Source organism: Loxodonta africana, chromosome 1 (genome assembly GCF_030014295.1).
Source record: "Loxodonta africana isolate mLoxAfr1 chromosome 1, mLoxAfr1.hap2, whole genome shotgun sequence".
Lineage (NCBI taxonomy): Eukaryota > Metazoa > Chordata > Mammalia > Proboscidea > Elephantidae > Loxodonta > Loxodonta africana.
The window spans coordinates 122,758,462-122,784,052 of NC_087342.1; the positions used below are offsets into that span (position 1 = coordinate 122,758,462).

Below are 25,591 nucleotides of genomic sequence, written 5' to 3' on the forward strand. Positions count from 1 at the left end.
TGATGGACCCTATTTTTATGCCAATAACGCATGTTTGCCAACCATGCAACCCTCTTGCATATTATTTTCCTAGCTGTGCTATGCATATTATATGTGTGGGCACATTATTTGAGAAATAATGTGGGTGTATTATTTGAGAAAAATATGGTAGTTACATGGGATTGAATTGGTTGGCTTTAATGTAAGTAAAGCCAATTAATTTCCATAACGTGGGTGGGCCTTATCCAATCAGTTGAAGGCCTTAAGAGCAAAAAGAGAGGTTTCCCTAGGGTGTATTTTGGCTCCAGACTATTAATAGATATTTTGCCAGAACTCCCTCACTCTTTACTCATTTTGTTGTCTGACCTATGGATTTTGGATTTGCCAGCCCCCCTACAATCTCAGGAGCCATGTCTTAAAAATAAATTATCTATCTGTCTGTCTATCATCTATCATCTATCTATCTATCTATCTATCTATCTATCTATCTATCTATCTATCTATCTATCCATCCATCCATGCATCCATCCATCTATCTATCATCTATCTATCTATCTATCTAACATCTATCTATCTATCTAGTGCCAATCATCTATCTATATCTATCTTACTGGTTCTGTTTCTCCAGAGAACCCTAAGACACATGGTTTTAAATAGTTTCTTCTATTTTTTCTAAGAACCACCTCCCTTCTAGATTTACCCATTCAGAATATAGCCCTTTAATTCATGTTCTTATAAACTCTTCATGCTTCTGTAGCTCTTATCTATAGTCCAGTGATTTATTTGCTATGAATTGGAATGCATGTGAAGGGCTACAATTCTGTCTTGCTACTCTTATTTTCTAATGCTGTATACATTTTTGATATAAAGAAATGTTGACACAATTACCTGAAAAAAAAAAATTTTTTTTCTTTTTCAATTTTTTTGAAAATTACGTGAATGCTTAAACCCCTCTTAGGAAGTCAGAAAACCCCACAGTGATAATATACACCTAAAGGTTGTAGAACTAGAAGGTTCCTCAGAAAAAAAAAAAAAAAATCCCATCATGCCTCTTGTGAATTTTTCATTCACTCTTTTAACAAATAACTATTTTGCAGCTATTATAACTCAGGTAACAAAGATTTAAAATAATTTCCCCCAAATCATTCAGGAAATTATGTCAGAACCAGGGCTGAGTCCTATGTTCTTAGGCTTGTAGGCTGGTTTACAGGGTATAATATGCTTTTTTCACTCCTGACTTGGCAAATTTCAGAGTTTCTAAGATTTTAAATAAAAATACCTTAACATTGTATAAAAGATACTTCAGAGACATATGTTTTACCTTTTCCACGGGAAGTGGATTTCTATACTTCATAATTTTTCTTCACTCCTTCAGACCTTAGTCAATGTTTTCCATTTAAGCAATAATATTTTTCCCTTAAAAGGGGCCCTGATAACCCAGTGGTTAAGTACTTGGCTGCTAACTAGAAGGTGAGAAGTTTGAACCCACTAGTCATTCCACAGGAGAAAGATGTGGCAGTGTGCTTCTGTAAAGATTTCAGCCTTAGAAACCCTATAGGGGCAGCTCTACCCTGTCCTGTAGGGTCACTATGAGTCAGAATTGACTTGACAGCAACAGGTTTGGTTTTGTGGTTTTTACTTTTCCCTTAATGAGATGGATTGACACAATAGCTGCAACAATGGTCTCAAACATACCAGTGATCATGAAGAAGGCACAGGACAGGGCAACGTTTTAGTCTGTTTTCCATAAGGTTGCCATGAGCCGGAGCTGACTCAACAGCAGCTAACAAATTTATTTTCTAAAAACTAACATATTCTAAGCATTAGTGTATTCTTAGTGATACTTATCCACTATGCTTACTTGACTTTGAAATTAAGTTTTGCTTGGTTATTAAGGCAACCAGTCCCATAAAACTTTTATTTGTTTTGAGTGTCCAGCACAGGGCTGTATATGTCCTTGAAGAGCTTATGTTTTAATAAGTAATAATTCACAGAGGACATTTAAGAAGACAGCAAGTTTGTGGATGGTTCAGTGAAACAAATACCTACAGTAGGGGATAGGTGGAGTGGAGAGATTGATGGAAAAATGAATCTGTTTCATAGGAAGATGATCTGGCTTGCATCATTTTAATTTAACAAACATTTACAAAGGCTATCCTATGGTTACACAAGTGAATATAAACAGTCCCTTTTTACAGGCTCCATAATCTAGTAGGGCAAATGGACATATGGACTTTAACACAGTCAGTGGAATGGTGACAATCTAAATGAAAGATCAAAGGGTGCTCAGAAATACAAGACACCCAAGAGGTTTAGTGGGTGAGAAAGGGGGAGGATGCTTAGAGAAACTGCATTTCTTATGTGATTACATATATATAATCTGATAAATAATTATATATATAAACAAAACCAACAAAACCAAACCCGTGTAGTCGAGTCAATTCTGACTCATAGCAACCCTACAAGACAGAGTAGAAAGGCCCCATAAGATATTCAAGGAGTGGCTTTTGTATTTGAACTGCCAACCTTTTGCTTAGCAGCTGAGCTCTTAACTACTGCAAAACCAGGGTTCATATATATATACAGAGAGAGAGAGAAACTTCATATCTGCCAATAACAGATCTCCAATAGTGAAAGAGAAAGTAAGGATATTTAAATGAAAGAACAGCCACACTGCCTCTCATCATTGTCAAAGTTTATAATATAATATTATATTTATCGAATATTTCTGAGTAAGTTTTATGCTAGTCTTTAATATGTCCTAGGAGAATCTTCTGTATTATATTACATTCATAATTATTTATTTTGAAATCTAATCATGCCTTCTGAAGATAAGAAAATCTCAGTGTAGTTTTATTCTTATGCAAGCCATTTCACTGGTGCTAACAACAACGACACCTGCCACGTGACAGGTATTTTCAAATATGCTTCAATTAAACGCACTGCTTTAAGTCTGGTTGCATTTGTTTTTCTTTCTAACAAACATTTTCTTCTTTGGTCATGGTATATGAATATCTTTGAGATTTAGCTTGTTAACTAGTCAGTTTAACTCTTCCTAAGGATTGATTTCTCAAGGGTACTTACATATTCTTCATAAGCCTCATGGGCTGGAGGAGGAGGTGCCCTGTATCCTGGCACTGTTGGTGCCCCCCGAGCTCTTGGGGTAGGAACACCTCTCGCTACAGGGGGCACTGGAAGAGCTCCACGGGTCACTGTGGTCCCTCGTGGGGTGAGAACACCTCTTCCAGGTGGTGGGGGAGGAGGAATGGCACCCCCACGACCCCTAGGAGAGACAGGTCATATACACATGAAAAACGAGTGAGGACAGAAAAAGGACTTTAACAGATAAAGCTCTCATCTCACAAACAGTGGGAAGGAATCCACATTTATTTATGCATATATGTATTTAACTGAGATTATTTAGAATGTAAAGTGTTTTGACCTCCACAGCTGAATAGAGTTTATAAATACTATGACTTAGTTTTCATGAAAATCATGTAAACTATTTGATACTTTCGTTTATATAACTAAAAAACTAATGCAAAAAGTAAATAAATAAATGCTGCGGGTATACTCCAGATTTGTCACGAAAACCCAGGTCATCTGATACACGACTCACTGATGATCTATGAAACTGAGCTGTTATATGTCTTCTTCTCTTCAAAGCTGGGGTTATTGACAGTGATGTGCAAGGCTGTCATTTACCAAAAAATGATCTGTCTGCACTTTAGTAAAATGTGGAACTCTAGCCACGGTGATTTCATTCTGTTTATTATTGTGGCTTAAGCTTGAGGTCGCTTGAAATCTCAGTTCATTGTCACTGATCTATTGTTATGCATGTAACCCTGTTAGCTGGCACAGTGCCCAATATAATATACTACGGTAGCCATGGCTCTAGTGGAATACATTATTACACTGCAATAAAAAGAATAGACTGAATACCCCGTACTGCAGTGCTTGACACAAAAGTAACTTGCCTGAAAGCCTAAGATCAAATGGTTGCGGCCAACTTTTATGGTATTCCGAGGCCTTTGGAAAGGTCGAGTATTAGTCTGAAGTCTGTGGGCAACGGCACAGTTATTTCACTTTTTATTATGTCTGAAAGGTTGGCCTCCAGAAAGCCCTGCTTTCAGCAGGAACAGTAAAGCTTTGGGAGAAAATGATGATCATTGGGATGTCAACAATCACACTTTTTGGCTGTACTCACATATAGGGGATGTAGGTTATGCTTTCTGCTATGAATAGCAGTCAAGTGGTTCTTTATTGCTTGCAGAAAATGAGCTTTTTCGAGCGAACAGTAAGAATGCTCGTAAAGCTTTTAAAAGTTTTAAATAGATTAGGGAGCTGATGAATAGAGAGATTTCAGAAACCTGTTCAGTGTGAACTTATTGTGAGTCTAATGTGTACAGACACTCTTCTAGGTTAGGAGAAGGTAAAATACAAAAGACTGAAGGTCCGTGCCTGCTTCAAGTACAATGCAGTTAGAAATACGATATTCTATACTATTACAAGAATATAAAAACATATCTGTGGAAAAAAAAAGAAAAAAGGATATAAAGGCCAATTTTACCTTCACTGCACCTGCAAGTACTTATCTGTTTGCTCATAAGTAGAGTGAGCATACATCCAAGTTTGCTCAGGATTGTTCTGGTTTAGACCTCTTGTCCTAGCTTCCTCTTTGGTTTATTATCTTAGCACTCTCAAAAGTGTCCATGTATGAATAATAAATTATAGGGCCACCCTACTTTTAACTATTCTGATTATCACAAGTTCTGGCTGTACCAATGAATAATTACGGGTAAGTATTGTAATTCCCTAGGTCTAAGGTAGGCTTTCAGTTTGTTTCTTTTTCATAAACAGTCAAAGCAGATTTATAAATCTTTCAGAATTCTTCAGCTCTAGAATTATATAATTCTCACATCAAATGTAATTTCGCATCCTGTCCCTTTACCAACTGACAGTCAGACACAGCCCCAGTAAATCTGTCTCCTGAACCTAACTCGTTACCTCCTACACGCTATGTCCTTTCCCTGGAATTTTCACTCTATTACACCGTCCTCCATTCAACTCAAGGTTCACTTCATCTGTTTAGGATACTGTCCCTGCCCATATCCAACACAACACTCTTTCCTCTATTTTCCTGATTTCTTGAAAGAGCATTTTTCACCTTTAACTCTCCACCTCTTGCTCATCCTTCAACTGAATGTGATCTTGTGCCTTCGCCACTCTGTCAAAAATACTCTTGCTGAGACCACCAGTAGCCTACTGATTTCCAAATTCAATGTTTTTTTTTGGCAGTCCTTATTTGACTGCAAGGAGCCCTGGTGGTGCAATGGTTAAGTGCTCAGCTACTATCTGAAAAATTGGTGGTTTAAAGCCACCCAGCATCTCCATAGGAGAAAGGCCTAGTGATCTGCTCCTGTAAAGGATAAACCAAAACCCATTGCCGTCCAGTTGATTCTGACTCATAGTTACCCTATAGGACAGGGTAGAACTGTCCCTAGGGTTTCCGAGGCAATAATTTCTGTAGAAGTAGGCTGCCATGTCTTTCTCTCACAGAACAGCTGGTGGGCTTGGACCACCGACCTTTCGGTTAGCAGCCAAGTACTTGAGTGCTGTGTCACCAGGACTCCTCCTGTAATGATTACAGCCTAAAAAAAAAACCTCAAGAGGCAGTTCTGCTCTGTCATATGGGGTCACTAAGAGTTAAAATCGACTTGATGGCCTAACAACAACACTTGACGGTACCTCTTCTGTTCTATAGAACACCATGGACTACTGTCTTCATCTGGAAGACCTCTTCTTTGGAGTTTTATGACTTTTCGTCCTTTCTCTTTCTCTCTCCTCAGCCTCCTTCCTTGGCTTCTATTCATCGGTCCACTTTGGAATGAGGGTGTCCTCAATTTCTGTCCTTGATTCTTTTGCTTTCTTTCTTGGCTACACATTGAGGTCCTTACCTTTAATGGTGGCCATTATCTGTTTGCTTTACAACACGTGTCATGTCCTGGATTATGTCTTGTATACCAAAGTTCCCTAGGTTGCCTACACATTAGGATCACCTGAGGATCTTTTAAAAATGTTAAAGTCCAGGCCACATTCTAAAACACCAAAACCAAAAGGAAACAAAAACAAAACCTTTGCTGTTGAGTTAATTTCCACTCATAGCACCTCTTATAGACAGATTAGAATTGCCCCATAGGGTTTCCAAAGCTACAATCTTTACAGAAGCAGACTGCCACATCTTCCTCCTGAGAAGTGGCTGCTGGGTTTGAACCACCGACTTTTTAGCTACACTCTAGACCAATTAAGTCACAATCTCTGGAAGAGGGATAGAGACATCAATAGTTTTTGAAGCCCCAGGGGATTCCAGTGTGAAAGTTTGGGAACCATTGCTTATATGCATCAACTAATTTAAAAATCTGGACAATATGCTGTGTAGGCAATTCCAAGCTATTTTTAAGGTTGAGAAAACAAGGCACAGAAAGTACAAGTCACGTGCCCAAGGTCACACTTGTAATCTGCGGAGCTAAAATTAATTATAGGAATAATTATATTCTTCATTTAAATTGATACCCCATCTAATCATAGTTGACGGTATCGTCAATTCTTTACCAGGGTAGATACTAGAGCGTTGTCTTTTTCTTGGTCCACTCTTTTTTCTCCAACATCTAATTGAGCACTAATTCCTATAAATTCTAATCTCTAATCTGTCCCTACCTGTCTACACCCTTTAGCTAGACCAAATGTGTCCATGTTTATTTTGGGTAATGGACATGACTTTTCGTGTCTTCCCTGCCATGAGTCAAGTCTCTCTCTCTGTCTCTCTTGCTTTATCACTCTAATGCTCTAATTCTTTTCTGTCTCCCACATGATGATTTAGAAGCTTTTCTTAGAATCAAATATGATTACTTCCATCTTTAATGAACTCCATCAGTTCTATGCTTTAGTTCTTGCTGTGGCAAATAAAATTTGTAGAGTTTTACTTCCCACCACTTCCTCCCACTGCAACATATATGTAGCATGACATGTTTCATGTGTTTTAATTATTCAATTATGTAATATAAATTATTATAATGCACAGGTATAATGTTTTATTCTCTGGTATGCATTATAATTGGGAGATTAGATAGTTATCAGAGATCCATTGATTGAAATTTAAATTCCTTTAATTCAATATTTTTTTTAACAAATTATTACAGAGGGTTTAAAATGTTCCAAACACTATTCTTTTTGAATAAGTGTAATTGAATAATGAAATAAAATCCTATTTCATAAATTTTATGTACAAATTAGCATCCATTAACTCATGTTTTCAAGAGTTTTCTGATCAATATGATTTTCTGTTTTGTGAAGGTATTTCTTTATTCCTTTTTAATGGTAGATACATTTCATCATGTTGTTTGAAACAGAAGAGAACAGTGTTCTACTCCATTTACTTCCCGTTAATATTAATTCCATTAATGATGTCAATACAGCATTAAAAGTGAGATCTGATTTTCAACATTAGTTTTCCTTTCTCTTTGCTACATGTGCAGTACCATATCTGTATTATGTAGGGGATATTAAAACCAAAAGCTTTTGATCAATTTTTTCTTCTAAGAAGATATTTAAAATGTAGACTGTAATTACTATGGTTTATTAAATTATTAAACATATTAAATAAAAGCTTTACCGAAATCTTATATGGTCAATTCGAATATGACAAATGCAATATTACATTATAGAATATCATTAACCAAGCAAAACCTACTAATACAATTATTTTACACTCTCAAAAGTCCAAGAAATATAGAATAAACTCATCCTCTCTGTAAGCATCCTAAATACTGGCATACACTTAGGTTATACCATATCACACTGCTAAAACTGGCCTTTTTTTGAACTATAAAACTGGCAATTTCATCTGATTTAACCCATATGATTTAATCCATTTAGAGTGCCTACAATGACACCATCTCACAACTGATCATAATGATGTTAGAAATGTGCAAGATTTCATAAAAGACTGATTCCATAAAACGATATGGCCTTAAAAATGTGCCATGTTATGTCACATTAATTCTTAGCAATAAACAATTGACCCTTCATAGAATTAGAAAGATGTATCTATTTTTTGAAGATAAAATATAAAAATAAAATCTAGAACATTATCAGATATTTTTCCTTTAGTCAAATCTAATTTCTGGAATTGCCATATTCTACCTTTAGATAGTTACTTCCTTGATAATTCATTTGAAAACTGACCATCCTTAACTTTTTATCATGACAAATGTGAACTTTTTGAGGTAGTTATGATTTAATGTTAAAAACAATGGTATTTGGACAGTGGTGGTTGAAAATATTTGGGACATAATCTAAAAATCAAATTGAATCTGAAAAGTATCTGAGCATCTCCTAACACAATTTCTACACAATATATGAAACAACATCCTAGATCTATGTCCTCTGAAGATTTAAAGGCCAACTGAAATTGGGTGAAGAGAATGACTAAATCACATAGTCTGTGGTGAAGGTTATGAGTATTTTTTACTCAGCCTTTATGCAAACCATGATTTCTGTTGAAAACTTGACAAGTTTGGAATCCTACAAAACAATTTTCATACAGAAAGATTCCAATTTCTTTCCAAAGTGAAAAAAATCAAATCTGTGATCACCGGATTCGTCACCAGTGATATTTCAATGTCAAATGTATCTGAAATTTAAGGATCTTTACCACCAGCCATGAAAGAAACGTGCTTCTGGCTTCCTGGACTGCTGGCATATATATTATCTCTCTTCCTCTCTACCTATCGTCTATCTAATAGGAATTCAAGGATCACTTATGGCACAGACAAAATTTATAGCTTTTTGAAAGGTCATCCTGGTTTAATGAGGCAACAGATTATATCATCTGTGTGATCTAGTCCTGGGGATAGAACCCAAAAGTAGGAAGTCTCAGGTTCCCTGCTCTTATTTTCTTAGAGTAGTTGGTAAGGGCTCAAACTGGGAAGCCAGAATTTTGTAGTCAGATCAGGCACCCTGTGTGACCTTAGGCAAATTCCCTACACCTTTCTACACCTGGACTTCTCACTTGGAAACAATACTTACCTCCTAGGGTGGTTGTGAGAATTAAATGAGTTAATACATTTAAAGCTCTTACATGCTGTCTAAGCATTCGATATTGTTTTTACTGTGCTTATTGTTGCTAATGTTGTTCTTTATTTCTAGCTGTGATACTGACACAGAAAAACACAGCAAAGACTGGTTATCATTGTTTGCTGTTAATTTAGAGTAAGAACTAATGTACCTTGAAGGAGCCGTGGTAGCTATCCTGATCCCTCTTCCTCTAATACCTCTGCCGCGACCAGAGTCCTCTGAGCCATTTAAGTAAGATAATTCACGAAGTTGTTCCTGACGAATTTCATCATTATAATCCTAGAAGAAAAAAATAAGACCCAGCGAGTTAAAATGCACATGGGGTTCTTGGAGTTGAAAAAATACAAATAAGGAAGAAATATTTTCATTTATTTTCTGGAGTCTGGCATACGAAAATCTAAAATGGTATAAAAGTGTATATACTCTAAATATTTATTTTTATGTAGAGAAATTGAAGTTGCTTCTTTTATCAATGAAGTACTCAACAGGAATCGGATTAGATTTTTTGGGATATCACTTGATGTGTTAGCCAGAAAGGAGAAGATAGCAATAAGGAACAAGAGCTTGGAATATACCAAGGTTATGATTGTAAAATGAGGGTCCCAGAAAAAGGCATTCACTGAGATGAATATGTGTAGATTATCAATGACTGCGTGAAACCTATACAGCTCCTGATGCATAAACTGAAAAGGGATATTCTCAAGGCCAGGCAGATACTGAGCTCCTATTAAAACTATAATGAAATACAAATGATATGACATAGCTTCAGACAACTGGGAAGCTGTGGAATACAAACAAATAAACCTGATGAGCAACAGACAAAAACAGGGAATCTTCTGTGTACTAGTGTTGTGCCTATGGAAAGTGATAGCTAGAGTGGAGGGCAACTTTCACAGTAACAACCAGAGAAACAGAGTCAAGGGGACTATCTTTAGCCATCATCAGTGTGGAAATACATCAGCCATTTCAATAGGACCAATGAGTGGATTAGATCACTAAACTTAAATGCTACCTTCAAAAAGGAAGCACCAGCTTTATTTGCTACTTCTTTTACTAACACACCCTGGGGCACACGTGCATGCATGCACACGCATACACATAAATGCCTACAAACACGCATCTGGTTGAATAGCACAAAATCAAGTAATAGAATATTTTTGCCAAATGGCCAATCTGATTATATTATTTTTTCTAAATGTATGTTTAAGTGAAATTAATCAGTTGATCTGGGCACCATGAAGTCACCACTACAATATACTCAATTTTGTTATAAAGTTAGTTTTACCAAGCATGGTGATCATCTGCCATACAGACCATGTACGCTGTACTCTGTGCTAAATCAGGTGATTATGAATATTAATTTGAATGTGTAGAAAAGCCAAGAAGATTTTTATTACTGGAGAAATCACTGCAATCTGTTATATAATTAAATATTTCCAGAGAATAGAGTAGACTGAATCCACTCATTCATTCATTTAGTACTCACTATTGCCTAAGCATTGTGCCAGGTTTTAGGAATATCATAAAAAACAAAAAAGACCCAATCTTGCCCTCATGGATTTGACCCTTTCTTTCTGGCTATGGTGAAGCAGACTGAAGTGGTTACAATTTAAAGTCTAAACCAACTGGTTCTTTTGTAATGGTTAAAAACATATTTTCATATAAATTTTGATAAACTTTGTTGTTGTTGTTGTTGTTGTTAGGTGCTATCAAGTTGGTTCCCACTTATAGTGACCCTATGTACAACAGAATGAAACATTGCCTAGTCCTGCGCCATCCTCACAATTGTTTTTATGCTTGAGCCCACTGTTGCAGCCACTGCGTCAGTCCATCTCATTGAGGGTCTTCCTCTTTTTTGCTAACCTTCTACTTTACCAAGCATGATGTCCTTCTCTGGGGACTGATACTTCCTGACAACATGTCCAAAGTATGTGAGATGTAGTCTTGCCATCCTTGCCTCTAAGGAGCATTCTGGTTGTACTTCTTCCAAGACAGATTTGTTCATCTCATGATAGGATAAGTACTTCACAGGATCAGGGTTTTAAATGAATGTTTGAAGGGAACTTAACATGTTCTATGGATCTAGGAAAGCCTCCCTAAGAATGTGACATTTAAGCTGAGAAATGAGTAGACTAGGGAGAGAAGTGGGCATTTGGAGAGTATTCTGTACAGACAGAAAAATTCCTGATATGAGCTAGATAAGTAGGGGAAAAATTATGTTGGCTTTGTAGGTCACAATAAAGAGTTTGTATTCTTTCTAAGGACAATTGAATGACCTTGAAGGGGCCCAGATGGATGATTGCAATAACCCACCTTGTTCTTTAGGAAGTTGACTTTGGTGGAAACTGATGAATGGACTGGAGAGTATCAAGTGAGTTTGAGGGGAAGACATTTATATCATAACATACAAAGTCCCCCTTGAATAACAACAAATGAATGAAGAAAAGAAGGAGTATGCATTTCCCTTATTGCAATGAAGAAACTACAATGAGATCTAAGTGGTTCATCACACTTGAGACTATTCATGGGAATATTTGTGATAACTAGATTGGCTCTGATCAGAAATGGAACCAGCAATACTCTAGATAATAAGTGGTTAGCCTTTGCAACCCAGTGATTTGTTGTGTAACAAAATGCAAAACTTACAGTTTGAAGAATATATATTTGTGGCTCCTGTCTATTCATTTCACTAAATAGCCACCCAGGATCAAACAAATAATTGGTGTTGCACTAGGACACAGGGTATAGAGAATAAGAAGACAGACCTCTATCTTCAAGAAGCTTACATCATAGGGGAGAAGACAAATATGTAATCAGTGATTTTAAATTCCTTGTGATTTGTGAATGAAGTATTGGAATGTATAAGTCTGGTGCTTAAGAGATAATGTACTCTAGAGTTCTATCTGGGAGTTTCAAGGGAAGGAGATGTAGTGCAAGTCATGGACATGGGTAAAAGTGTACAGATGGAGTCTGTGGATGGATAAGAGAACACCAAGAATGAGACAAGATTTCATCATCAAAACCAGGCTCTCTTATACTTGGAGATAAAAAAGGGCAATAAAACTCTTAATGTTACTTTAATGACAAAATTTTTATTCTGAAAGTGAGTCTTGAAGAAGTCTATGATCTAATAAAAGTACAAAAAAAATTGAATGAGACAAGGATGGGTTGGTGTGCTTCTGCCACTCATAATTCTAAGTGCGAGTCACATGGTTAAATATTAGATGTGGAAAAATAAATGATAAAAAATATCCTTTGGTTTATTTAAATAGGGCCAAGCTACAGAAATAGAAAAAAAAAAATGAAAAGTATTGTTTTTAAAGACATCACTTTAAAAAAAATCTATCATCAACAGTTTGGTTATATAATAATTAGAGGTGCATAAAAAAACAAAGAAACTCACTATTTTCAGTTATGATTTTTAAAGTCTAAACTGATATGCTATAGTCCAAACCAAAACTAGTCTTAAACTGTGTTAATTTTAAAAGAAATATGAGAGTTACACACCTACTATGAACAAATGCATAAACGTATCGATATATTTTCTAGTCCTTGAAATTACTTCCTTAGGATGGGATTTTTCTAATGGCAAAGAGAGGTCTTTAGGAGTTGAGGCTAGGAAGAGTTGCAGAGGTCAGGTCAACAGAAATGGCATTTGAGTCATAGCTGTGGGTCCCCAAAACAAGTATATCATCTGCCCCAAATGAGGCTTGTTTAGCTCTGCATACGGGTGCTACAATAATAATCAAGCAAAGACTGTAAACTCTCACCCACACATCTCTGTCTAGAAAATAGCAGGGATGCTTCCAGCCTACACTGATGCTTCTAACACACAGCTTCACTTTATGTTTCAGAAATTGCCTTGATTACAAGCAAAAGTACAAGTCACTCCAAAGCATTTATTTTCTTATTTTTAGCATGTTGCTTTCATGTTTATCCTCTTTAGCACCTGATTACTGATTACAGTGATAATAGGTTCAATATAGTTGGTTGGTAGAAAAGCCATACAGTAGAAAATTATAGTTTCTGACAAGTCAAATATTATTCAATTTCTACCATCTAATTTTTACATTCAAGCAACAACTAAACTAAATAATAAATATGCCTATTATTTATTAAGATCAGGGATATGGTGAATTTTTACCTTTGTGTGAACTGACCAGCCAGCATCAAAACGAAAACTCAGTCCCATAATTTTCCCATGTTTGAAAGGGGATCTTTGCAGCTCCTGACCTGAGGAAGACCCGTTGGAACTCTGGGTCCTTATGGTTTGTAAAAACAGCAGAATCATTATTGGCAACACTTGAGAGCTGAACTAAGAATCAAAAAATTGCAGATGAAACTGAATATATGAAAAAACGGAGTCCCTGTGTGGTGCGAACAGTTAATGCATTCAGCTGCTAACTGAAAGTTGGTGGTTCTAGTCCACCTAGAGATGTCTGGAAGAAAGGCCTGGCAATCTACTGAAAAATTAGGCATTGAAAACCCTATGGAGCATAGTTCTACTGTGACCCACAAGGGGTCCGTGAGTCAGAATTGACTTGATGGTAACTGGTTTTTAAAAAATATAACTTATCCTATAAGGAGCCCTGCTGGTGCAGTGGTTAAGTGCTTGCCTGCTAACCGAAAGGTCTGTGGTTCAAACTCATTAGCCACTCTGTGGGAGAAAGATGTAGCTGTCTGTTTCCATAAGGATTATAGCCTTGGAAGCTCTGTGGGCTAGTTCTACTCTGTCCTACAGGGTCACTATGGGTTGCAATTGACTTGACGGCAGTAGGGTTTTTTTTTTTTTTTTTGGTTACTTTATTGTGTTAATATTTTTCATGCAAGAATCAGAAAATGTAAATCATGGATGTGGCCTTATTCACTATTTAATTATTTTAAAAAAGAGACCCAAAAGTAGAAGGAGGAGAAGCGTGGAGAATGTACTAATTGGGTGACGTGGTAGTAATTATTCCCAATTTGTTCAAGTTCACTTATCTGCATAACCTTGGATAGGCCATATTACAACTGACTCTGGGTTTGACCATGTGATTTGCCTTAGCCAAAAGGACAACAAATGTGATAAAAACAGAGATTTAAAAAGTGCTTGCTCGTTGAGATTTGCCCTTTCTTGCCAATGGAAACCTTTATGGCACCACGTGAAGATGCTCCAGATAGCCTCCCAGAGGATGAGAGACCGTGTGGAGAGAGGTTCCAGTCATCCTACACTTCCAGGCCATACCATTTGTGTTCCCAGGCATGTGAGTGAGGCCATCCTAGGCCAACCAGCTCCAGTCAAACTAGTGAAGGCCAGAAGAATCATCTAGTCAACCTTAGAACCAGGGGACAAGAATAATAAATTGGTGCTTTAAGCTACTAAGTACTGAGGTGTTTTGTTTTGTGCAAAAGCTAACTGATATGGAAGGGACTGGTCAGCATGGAATATAAGAACCCAAAGTCAGAGACAAATACTTCTTCAGCCTATCTCTAGCCTGTCCAGGGAGAGGGTGCTCTGGCTCAGATGTGATATATGTGCTTCTTGGGACAGGCATAGTCTTAGTATGTAGGTGGAGATAATGGGATGTCACAGCGTAGTGTCATTAATGGTTTGCATTGTCTGCTGGAGAAGGACATCATGCCTGGTAAAGTAAAGGGTCACTGAAAAAGAAGACCCCTCAAAAAGATGGATTGACACGGTGGCTGTTTAACAATGGGCTCAAGTGTATCAACGATTGTGAGGATGGTGCAGGACTATGCAGTGTTTTGTTTTATTGTACACAGGGTCGCTATGTGTCAAAATCAATTGATGGCACCCAACAACAGCAACAACAACATTGTCTACTGAAATCTCTTTGTTCAGAGTGCGAGTTCACCAACCCAAGTGCAGATTAGAATTCAGCTTCCTACATAAGAATCTGCCAAAAAGGAAAGCATCTGTTAATCATATTAACATGAATATTTGAGACTGCAACTTAGCTTAAGTCTTAGTTTAAGCAAAACAATTGCTGTTGACATATCTTTCTTATAAGCATAGTTAGAGACACTCTGTTCTAAAAAATGTGGCCAAGAGAAGGTAAATCTCCAACTACAGGTGTAATTGATCGAGAATACCACTTGCTGTGCTCTGAAATCTATTGTTTCCCTATTGCTCCTGAGGCCACATTACCCCAAGCCTAGGACCAAGTAAGGTTGAGAGACTACAGTAGGCGCATTCCTCAGAGACACGCAACTCCTCTGACTATGCCTCAAGAGGTCCTCGACAGCCTTGCTGAATCTTCCTTTAACTGCACCAGGGCTGTCTAGAATGTTTCCACCTTCTTGAGAAAAAAACCAAAACCAAACCCACTGCCGTCGAGTCGATTCCCACTCATAGTGACCCTATAGGACAGAGTAGAACTGCCCCATAGAGTTTCCAAGGAGTGCCTGGTGGATTTTAACTGCTGACCTCTTGGTTAGCAGCTGTAGCACTTAACCACTACGCCACCAGGGTTTTCAATGGGCTAGACTTAAATCGCTGTGTGAGGGCTCTCCAGCCTTCCCTGCCTCCCTCCTTATTTTTCATCACAAAAGCATTTCCCCTAGTAAAATCCTTACATGTTTAATGCCATTTTGGCAAGCTTCTTGGAAGACCAGACTAACACAGAGTGCTGAGAAATGAAGTTCTTAAGATCACAAAGCTGAGAAAAAAAAAGAGCTTTGTTAAATCCATCGATGCTAATGCTGGTGGGGCCTACACCTTTCAGTATACCCATATACTGATCAAGGAGCCCTGGTGGTGAAGTGGTTAAGCTAAGCACTCAGCTAACTAAAAGGTCAGTGGTCTGAACTCACCAGCAGCTCTGAGGGAGAAAGATGTATCGGTCTGCTTCCATAAAGGTAACAGCCTTGGAAACCCTATGGGCAGTTCTACTCTGTCCTTATAGGGTCACTATGAGTGAAATCAATTCGGCGGCAACAGGTTTGGTTTAATGCGTTTATACTGTTTAAATTGTACTACTTGCCATTCTCTCAGTTAAAAATGGTTACAGGTAGGTTAAACATGAAACTGATTACCAAAAAGGGTAGTAATCAATTTTTTTTTCCTTATTTTTTTAATTGATCTTTAAGTGAAAGTTTACAGCTCGACTCGATGACAATGGGTTTATTTTGTATGTTGGAATATGTCTACAATAAAGAAAACTTACACATATTGAAATTTTTCCACAATATGTCAGTCTTCCTATTCTATGTTAGTGTTGCAAGATGAGTTATCAAGTTGGTTTAAAAATGCAGTTTTGGTTTCAGACAGAAAAGATTCAAGTAAGTAACAGTCAAACTTTAAGTGAATCCATCAAGGCTTTAATTATACTTGCATATCATGCCATGCATAGGAATTTTTAGAATTAATCAGAATTTAATTTTTCTATAATGTCCATGTATTTTGCTTTATTGCTACCAAAGACAGTCATAAAAATGTTATTTAAAAATAACGACAAGGATATCATTCACAATACTTGTATATTCCTCTTGCCTAGGGTGAGGCAAATATGGCCTATAAAAAAATTTCCAGGAAATTCATGAGTATCACAAAGTCAAAATGTTGTGGGCTTTGTATATTGACCTGGTAATGATGGTAAGGATGTTTTTCTCTTTTTTCCCTCAATATTTAAAAGTCATATTGCCCACCGTGCAAAAGTCATTAGAGAATAAGATAACATTTATAGCAGATGTTATGTAGATATTTTGCAGGATTATTGGAAAGGGTTATTTTCTATCTTGTTTTATTTGATCTTATTAGCCACTGTTATACAAGATCTAGGGGACAAGACCTTTTGGATAAGCACCAAAGGACTCATGTATTTGGTCTTATACTTTCAACCAGCCTAGTCCAAAAAAAATAAAAATCAGCCACTAGCTCAGTGTAGGCTCAGGGTACTAGACAAATATTTCAATAATACCAAATGACAGATTTGAGCTGTTATTCTAAATATACCAAGTCTCATTTGTCTAGGCAGAGGCAAAATGAATATATTATCTCAGTAACTTACTGTGCATATTATTCAGCAGCTCTACCTGCATTTTAAGTCAAAATAGGTTATTAATTTAAAACTTTGGCGTATTATATATACCTAAATTGACAAGTACATAAGACAAACTCTTGATTAACATAGAATTGATGAAGGTTGACAGTACACTGATCCCATGGCTCAAACTCCTCTTAAGGAAGGAATCATCATGATAAGGATACATTTAAAGTAGACGGGGAAACTTCTGTGCATGAAAAACGTCGATACGGTATGACTCACGCGGATGATTTTAATCAATAACCTTGCAGTTCCACACCTTTCCCTAGACATGGAAAATTTACACATTCAAGATAGTAATGCATCTAACCAGCCAGATTTTTTAAAGTGCCTAAAGGAGTTCTGCTAAAATAAATCATCCTTTCACTTATTCAATGTATTTTTGAGCAGCAAGAAAATGCCAGACACTAATTTAGGGGCTGCTTAGGGATACAATGGAGAAAAGCCCCTGAACCAATGGAGCTTCTGTACATGTAGATGATTAGAATCCTACACTTGATCATGAAAAATAATAGCAAGAAAAATTGAAGCAATATTTCCATAAAATATCTTGGCAAGAATAGAAGCCGTCTTAATACTCTCTGAATCAATTCATGCTTGATTCCATCCACTTTGATTCTTTTTGTGGGTATAAAAAATATTTAAAGCATTCCTGATATTATGCTGATATTTTTTAGTAAATATTATCTTTGGTTTGTTTTGTTTGTTTTGTTATCAAAATGTTGAACTTTCCATTTCTGTTTTAGAAAGAAAGGCATTAACTGCTATCTTTCTTCTTGAGCAATCCCTCCTAAACACTCTCCTTTGTTTCCCCTAGAATGAAAATGTGATGATTCATTATGATTGTATTTTTTAATCAGGACCACAACTTACTTCATTATGATAACTTTATTGAAGCTCTTTGAAAAGAGTACATAATTTTCTGTCTATGACTTTTTTTTAAAGTTTTCCTTTTATTTGGCTTGCAACTTCTAGTTCCCTTCGAATTTCTGCCTTCACACTTAAATGTGAGAAAACAGACCAAAAAAAGCCAACAAAGAAATAAGCCAGCTACTCTCAGACAGTGATAATGCTGTGAAACAAAGGAACAGGGCAACGTGACTGAAGGATTAGGCAGCTGGTGGAGGTGGAAGTCTACTCAACGGCCTCTCCAAAGAGCTAATATATGAACTGAGACTCAAATGAAAAATCATGCAAAGTTCTGGATCATTAACCTTCCAGGTAGAAGGAGTACAAAGGCAATGAACCAGGAAGGAGCTAAATGGAACAAAAAGAATTTCAGTGCGTATGTATCAAGAATTCAGTAAGAAAGAGAAAGAGTGATATCAGATCAGATGAATAGGTGGGGGCTACATGGGTGGTTTTTCTTGGCTTTATTCTAAGTACAAGTAGTCCCTGACTTATGAAGCATTCGAGTTGCCATGAACTGCACTTACGACTGTCCATTTTTTTCTGTACATCTCATTATTAGTAATATGTACTACATACAATGTTGCAGTGCATAATTTGCTGATATCATCATTCGCATGCCAACCCCCAAAGACAAATAAAGATTGGATTTATAAAGGTACTGATAATAAAAAGCACTAACAATGAAAAAAAAAAGAGATATTCGACTTACATCAAAACTGACTGACAACGGACTCATTGGAACAGAACACTGTAATAAATCAGAGACTGTTTAACAGATAGCATGGGGAGTATTTAAGTTGGGCAGTGAAATAATTGGTTTTAACTTAAAAAGAATATTCTGTCAGCTATGAGGAAAATTTTTTTTTTTTTTTTTTTTTATGAGGAAAATGGATAAAAATGGGGCAAGAGAGGAAAACAAGCGGGGTTGCGGTGCCCTTGCAGCAGTACGTGCGCTGGCTACTGCAGACTCTTCTACTACTACCATGGACAGTGGTGGAAAGGAAGAGCTGTGGAATAATTTTGGGTATATTAGGGGGTAGAACTGGCAGTGATAGCTGAAATTACTGATAGATAAGATATAGGGAATGATGAAAAAAGTAAACTCAAAGATAACTCCTAGAATTTTTGGTTTGTGCACCTGATTCTATGGTGGTGCCATCAATGAGATGGGCAAGATGGTGAATTTGAGTTGCTCTCTTGTCTCTCTATTCTTAAAAAGTAAAGCAAATATGATTTGAAAACAATAAGCTTTTCTAATTTGGAGTTTTTCATGTGTTACATGATCCTCCTTCCTGTATGTCTTGTTGTCTTAGTTATCTGGTGTGCTGTAACAAAAATATCACAAGCAGATGGCTTTAACAAAGAGAAATTTATTCAATCACAGTCTAGTAGGCTACAAGTCTAAATTCAGGGCATCAGTTCCAGGAGAAAGCTTTCTCTCTGTGTCTGCTCTGGAGGAAGTTCCCTGTCATCAGTCTTCCCTTGGTCTGGCAGCATCTCAGCGCAGGAACCTCAGGTCCAAAGGACGCGCTCTGCTCCTAGCATTCCTTTCTTGGTGGTATGAGGTTCCCATGTCTCTCTGCTCACATCTCTCTTTTATATTTCAAAAGAGACTGTCTTAAGACACTAATTAATCTTGTAGACCTCATCAGTATAATTGCCACTAATCCATTGTATTACATCATAATGATAGGATTTACAACACATAGGGAAAACACATCAGAATATAAAATGGTAGACAATTTATACAATCATACAAGGGAATTATGACCTAGCCAAGTTGACAGATATTTTGGGGGGACACAACTTAATCCATTGCACTTGTCTTCTGGGTAGGCACAGAAATCTAAGAACCTTACTTAACAAAAACATAAAGACAAAACATACAGTCTGTTAATCATAAAAAGGAAAGTACACTACTTTACATGAAAGCATCTGGATATTAAAAAGACAGATGGGACTTTTTCTATTAGAGGTGAAAAAGAACAATTCATGTAGATTTCCATGAGTAAAGTCACGGAGTCACGACTGAAATGTGATAGAGTTGAGGAAAAGTTTAATAGTCCAAATTTTAGGTGGGTAGTAGAAAGGTGTAGAAAGGTGTGTGGATGGAATGCCAGTAGGGAGGCTGGGGTCCTGTATTCTCAAGACAATGAGTACTCCCAGAATGGCATGGCAGTGGGTGGTCTTTAGAGGAGTCGCTCTGTCAGGAATGTGGAAGAGGGATTGGGGGTTGGAAGATCTCATTTGGTTCTTTTATACAGACACCCAGTTGCTGTGGAAGACTATTACAGAAGTCAAGATAAGAGATAATGAAGGTTGGAATGAGGACAATATTCAAGTTCTGCTTGCTACTATTTACATCCCTTTGAACAAGTTATTTCTAGACTCATTTCCATGTCTGGAAAATGAGAAGGTGATTCTAAATGATCTAACTAAATAATCCCCAAGGTGTCTCCACAAGGCTCTCTTCTTGTGAAAAATGCTGCTTTGGATATCAAGAGGAGGAAAGGTTATCGAGTTTTTACATTCTTATTGTATAATTGAAATACAAATGATTAGGGTGCAATGTACACATGGAAATGTGGCTTATGCCTGTCTATTTATATACTAATTTCTTCACAAAATCCACTTAACAATTTGCTTTGCAAGCCAATTCGTTTTGTGTATTTCATTGCTACAAAGTCACTGAGGGAAACAAAAAGAAAATTTGAAAAAAAAAAATTAAAAAATAGTATCAACGAACTCTCTTCAATAGACAGAGAATGTTTTTAAAAGAAATTTATGCTTTGGTTTGTTGTAACAGGTTTAATGCTGGTATAGAATCATGATTGGAGTGTTAGGAGTCTAGTGGCTGTAAAGGGCTTTTGTGGTTATTAAACATCTCAACTTTACTCAGGCATTTTGCAAGCCACAAAAGCCATTAATTGCCTGTCTTTTCCCCTGTCACGGATATTGCTTCCAAAACATCAGTAAGTACAGAACAGATCTATGGTTCTTTCTCCTCTCTCACCATCCAGATAATTTATAGGTTAGAAATACATACCCAGATTTTTCTTTTATAATTGAGAAAAACATTCTTCCAGGAGATTTGGTTTCCAAAGTTTTCTAAAACAAACTTAATTCTCCTGATGCTTGCAAAACAACCATTGTGAGGCTTGGAACTCAGTTTTAAGTATTTTCAGGTGACCTTCTTCTGAAAAACTGAAAATATATTTGTAAAGTCTTATTGGCCTACAGACTTACACCATCCTAAGTTATTGCTCTCTATACAGGCAAAGGTGTGCATGTGAAGGCTGAGAACTTAACTCTCACCAAATTAGCCTTGCTATTCCTCTATATTGGAATTGACTTGATGGCAACTAAGAAAAACAACATTGCTCTAAATTATGTGCAACACAACTAGAGTTTTGAGACTCCACCCAAAGTTTCTAGAGCAATCTCTATTTCATCCCTATGTAGAATTGTATTATATTTATATATGCAAATCAATATTGGGGGAAAAAATGTCAAGTCTTGCCTAACTAGGCATCACAAAGAAACTTTATGTTCACCATCAGCATCAATGAAGATACTGACCTGGCAGCTAAAAAACAATCTGTAAAATAATGCAGAAAAATCAGAAAATTAATCAGAATATGATTTTGATAGCATGATGCTATCCAACAAAGAACATTTTCATGAAGTTCAAACAACCCTACTCAAGCTTAAAAAAAAAAAATTGATGGTGCTGAACAAGTACTTTGTTCATCCTCAAAGATAGGAGGTCTAATGAAACTTTCTGCATCTGCACTGCCGATTTCTGAGGAGCCCCGAGTGCATCATGAACAGACTGAATTCATCTTTATGGCACCTTGGTGAATGATGAAGGCTTGGAAGATTATTATCCCCATTTACAGACTCCAAAGTTAAATGATGAATGTGAGGCACATCACAAGCAGGGATTTGGTGGTAGAAAATATTCTACATGACTTACATTTTTTCATTTTTATCCAGTTAAGTTATTCCTTTTTTATTTTCCTCTTGTTCTGAGATCCTGTTAGTCTAGACCTAGTCATAAATTAAACAAACTGGAATCAAAAGAGGAAAGATTCCTGAGCCAGAGCTCAAAGTCTCTTACTCCACACACATCATGAGGGGCTATATGAATGAATATGTTCTTCCTGAAAACAGTAAAGTCAATCGAAGGGTATAACATTTTCCTTGCTGCTAAGCTGGTATTGTTGTTAGTGGTGGTGGTAGCACTGGTGGTATATGTGTGTGTTTGACATGTGTGTAAAACGTGTGCATTTTAGCGGTTTGATGAATTAATTGAAACTAAAAAAAAAAAACCCTAGGGAAGCAGATAATATAAAGGTACAATCAGGCAGGCTGCTTTCTAGGCCTGGAGACAGGAATTCTAAACTCTAGTTTGGAGTCTGACCGTGTGGCACTACCAAATACCACCTTTCTTTTCTGTGCTACCTATTTTCCTATCATTAGATGGAGTTAAAAAAATACAAGCCCACTTTTGGAGATTTGGAGACAACTCATACTATATTAATTGATCAGCTGTGAGCCTCTAAGTAGCCACATTTTATTCCCAGGCATTTACATTTACATGCATGTGTCTGTGTTGTACACATTTATGTGTACCTAACTGCATACTACTAGGTTAGAAAGAAAATGAAAACTGAGGACAAGGATCAGGTTAATAGAAAAGTTGGACATGCAGCAGCTGGGGTTCATATGAAGTGTGTGATTGAGCAAAAAATAAAAAAGCCTAAGGAGTCAGAAAAGGGTGAGCAAGAGCAACAGAACTATGACTAAAGGCACAAGAGAAATGGGGCTGAGTCACTCACATTGTAACAAAATGGGCAATAAATGACCACACAGTCATTTGTTGGTACGTTGGAAATAGACTGTACAGAGTTTGATGAGAGATAAATTCAGAGTGTGATTAGATAAAACTGTTATATAAAAATTATTCATGTAAACCAGCTGGCTCATAAGACCATTTTTTCTTTCAGTTATGATATAACCCACCCACCTAGCCAGTGCCATCAAGTGGATATCAGTTATGATATATTGGCTACTTTTTTGTGTGTGTATGTAACATCTATTTGGAGAAACATGACTAATCACAATCTTTTCATTTAGAGTCTCTTTTATGAAAGGTATTCTTTTGTCTAACTTCCTAATTTTGAATTACTTCTGGCCATGTACACCTTTTCACATTTTGAAAACCACTGGACACTTAAATAATAATAAGAACAACACTCTTTTTATGGCGAGCTGTTGTTGCAGTTGATAGCTGCCATTGAGTTGGCCCTCAACTCATGGTGATTCCATTTACAACAGAAGAAAACCCTGCCTGGTCCTGTGCCATTTCCATGATTGGTTGTGGACTGGATTATTGTGATCCATAGAGTTTTCATTGGCTGATTTTTGGAAGTAGATCTCTAGGTCCTTGTTAGTCAGGAAGCTCTCCAGAAATCCGTTCAGTATCATGGCAACACGCAAGCCTCCACTGAGAGATGGGTGGTGGCTGCACATGAGGAGCATTTTTTGGGAACCTAACCTGGGTGTCCTGTGTGGAAGGCAAGAGTTGTGCCATGTCTCCATGGGGAACTGTAAAATCTGGGATTCTACATATGGGGCCCTTATCACTGGATGTTCCAGAGGCACATGGGAGTGAAATTTCCCTTCAGTATTTTTTTTGCATCCTCTCTAATTCTAAAAGTGGTATGAAAAAATCTATTTTTATGCATTTGGAGTTGCAATAAAAATCAATTTTTATTAAAAAAAATGACATGCAATCCCAAGAACTTACAGGAGATAAAACATGTGATGGTAGCATTACTGTATAACAGTAACATTTGGGTTGCTCAATCACATGATAAAATTTTTGTAGGTGCCATGCCAATTTGCCGAAGAGTTAAGTTTTTAAACTGTGAGCTAAAAATAAAATTATCTGTTGAACCCAGAGAGGCAGTATAGTCATATGATTATGACTCTGTGATTACACTGCCTGGCTCATCCGCAGGAATTGACACTTATTATCTGTAATCTAAGTTTTCTTACCTATAAAATGGGAATAAGAGTGATAAAAAAAATAGTATGGCTGCCATAAGGATTGCAAAAGCAAACATATGTAAATGCTTAAGATGGTGTCTGGGACATAATAAGCACTTGACAAACATTAAGTATTATTTTGCACCATGGGATCACACATTTGGATGAATTCCCTATTCTGATATACCACCCACTCAAAATTGTTGGGCAAGTCTGATAAAAAAAGTCTGATACGTCCTCCTTATTTTGTTCCTTTGAATAATTTTAGCTAAAAAGGGAATCCTGAAGTGTTAAGTGTACGTGTATACATTTGCCTAAAGTGATAGAGAATCTGAGGACCACAATAAATTATAAAATATGAAAAAAAAATCTTTTTGGCTATTTATCCTAGAAAGTTTAAGGTCATGGATGAGAATGCGTTACAGGCAAACCATGCTTTGATGAATTCAGGAAAATTTATAGCTATAAATCAGTCTAGGACTGCTTCTTTGTACAGTACATTTAACCAACAGCCAAGTCTGAAGCTATTGTTGACTGAGTAGCTGGAAAGAGTCCAACCCTAAAAGAGTCTGAAGTCAGGGCACATTCCGATTTAATGATCATAATTTCATTGGTATGAAATGGTGAAGGTCTAAGGAAGACCAATAAAACAAAAATACTGACTTTTAAAAGAAGGTTTTGTAGACATGCGGCTGGAAGGAAAGCAAAGTGAAACACTTATGGTGAAATATAAGCAGACTCATGAAAATCACTCCATAAAACAGCAATTAGTAAAAGGGCAACATAAGTCAAAATAGTTATTCAGGAACAGGGGCAGGATATTGCCCATTTCACAAACAAGTATTTTATCACAAAAAGAAAACTAAAAAGACAGAGGAAAGCTTGTTGTTATTGCTGTTAGTTGCCACTGAGTCAGTTCCTATTCATGTCAACCCCATGTGTGCAGAGTAGAACTTTTTCACATCGTTTTCAAGGCTGCAGCCTTTTGGAAGCAGATTGCCAGGCCTGTAGTCTGAGGTGCCTCTGGGTGGGTTTGAACGGCCAACTTTTTGGCTAGTAGTCCAGTGCTTAACCATTTACGACACCCAGGGACTACCAAGAAAAAAAAAAGTTTAAAGGAAAAAGAAATAGTAAGCCTGAAAATTTTAACCTTCAATCTATTTAGGAGAAATGTATAGGCAAATGAAAAGGTAAAACATCAGACCATTATTTCAAATCAGTAGTCTCACTTTAAATTGCATGGTAATTTCCTCAGGCAATGAACAACACAGGGCGAAGCTACAAGGCATGAAAAAGTATTTTTATATGCTCTTGTCATTTCTAGTGCCTTGTTGCAGAGTAAGAGTTAAACTGGACCAACTGGCAGAAGCTCTTGTATCATTCTCTTACTAAGTAACTTCTCTTTCAGCTGTCTTTATTGATTTTCTTTTAAACCTCAAAAGTTTTTGTGTGAATATTTTAGAAAT

The 25,591-nt window shown here is 36.8% G+C and overlaps 1 protein-coding gene across 1 annotated transcript in view; it reads right to left on the reverse strand.

Moving 5' to 3' along the window:
• The window catches only part of KHDRBS2 (KH RNA binding domain containing, signal transduction associated 2), a 638,752-nt gene that overhangs the window by 223,224 nt on the left and 389,937 nt on the right, over positions 1–25,591 (reverse strand). Inside the window, exons 5-6 of the mRNA XM_003404411.3 lie at positions 9,266–9,393; positions 3,064–3,262 (exon numbers count right to left, since the gene is read on the reverse strand). Of these exons, the coding sequence (XP_003404459.1) occupies positions 3,064–3,262; positions 9,266–9,393 (327 nt within the window). The remainder of the gene's footprint in view (positions 1–3,063; positions 3,263–9,265; positions 9,394–25,591) is intronic.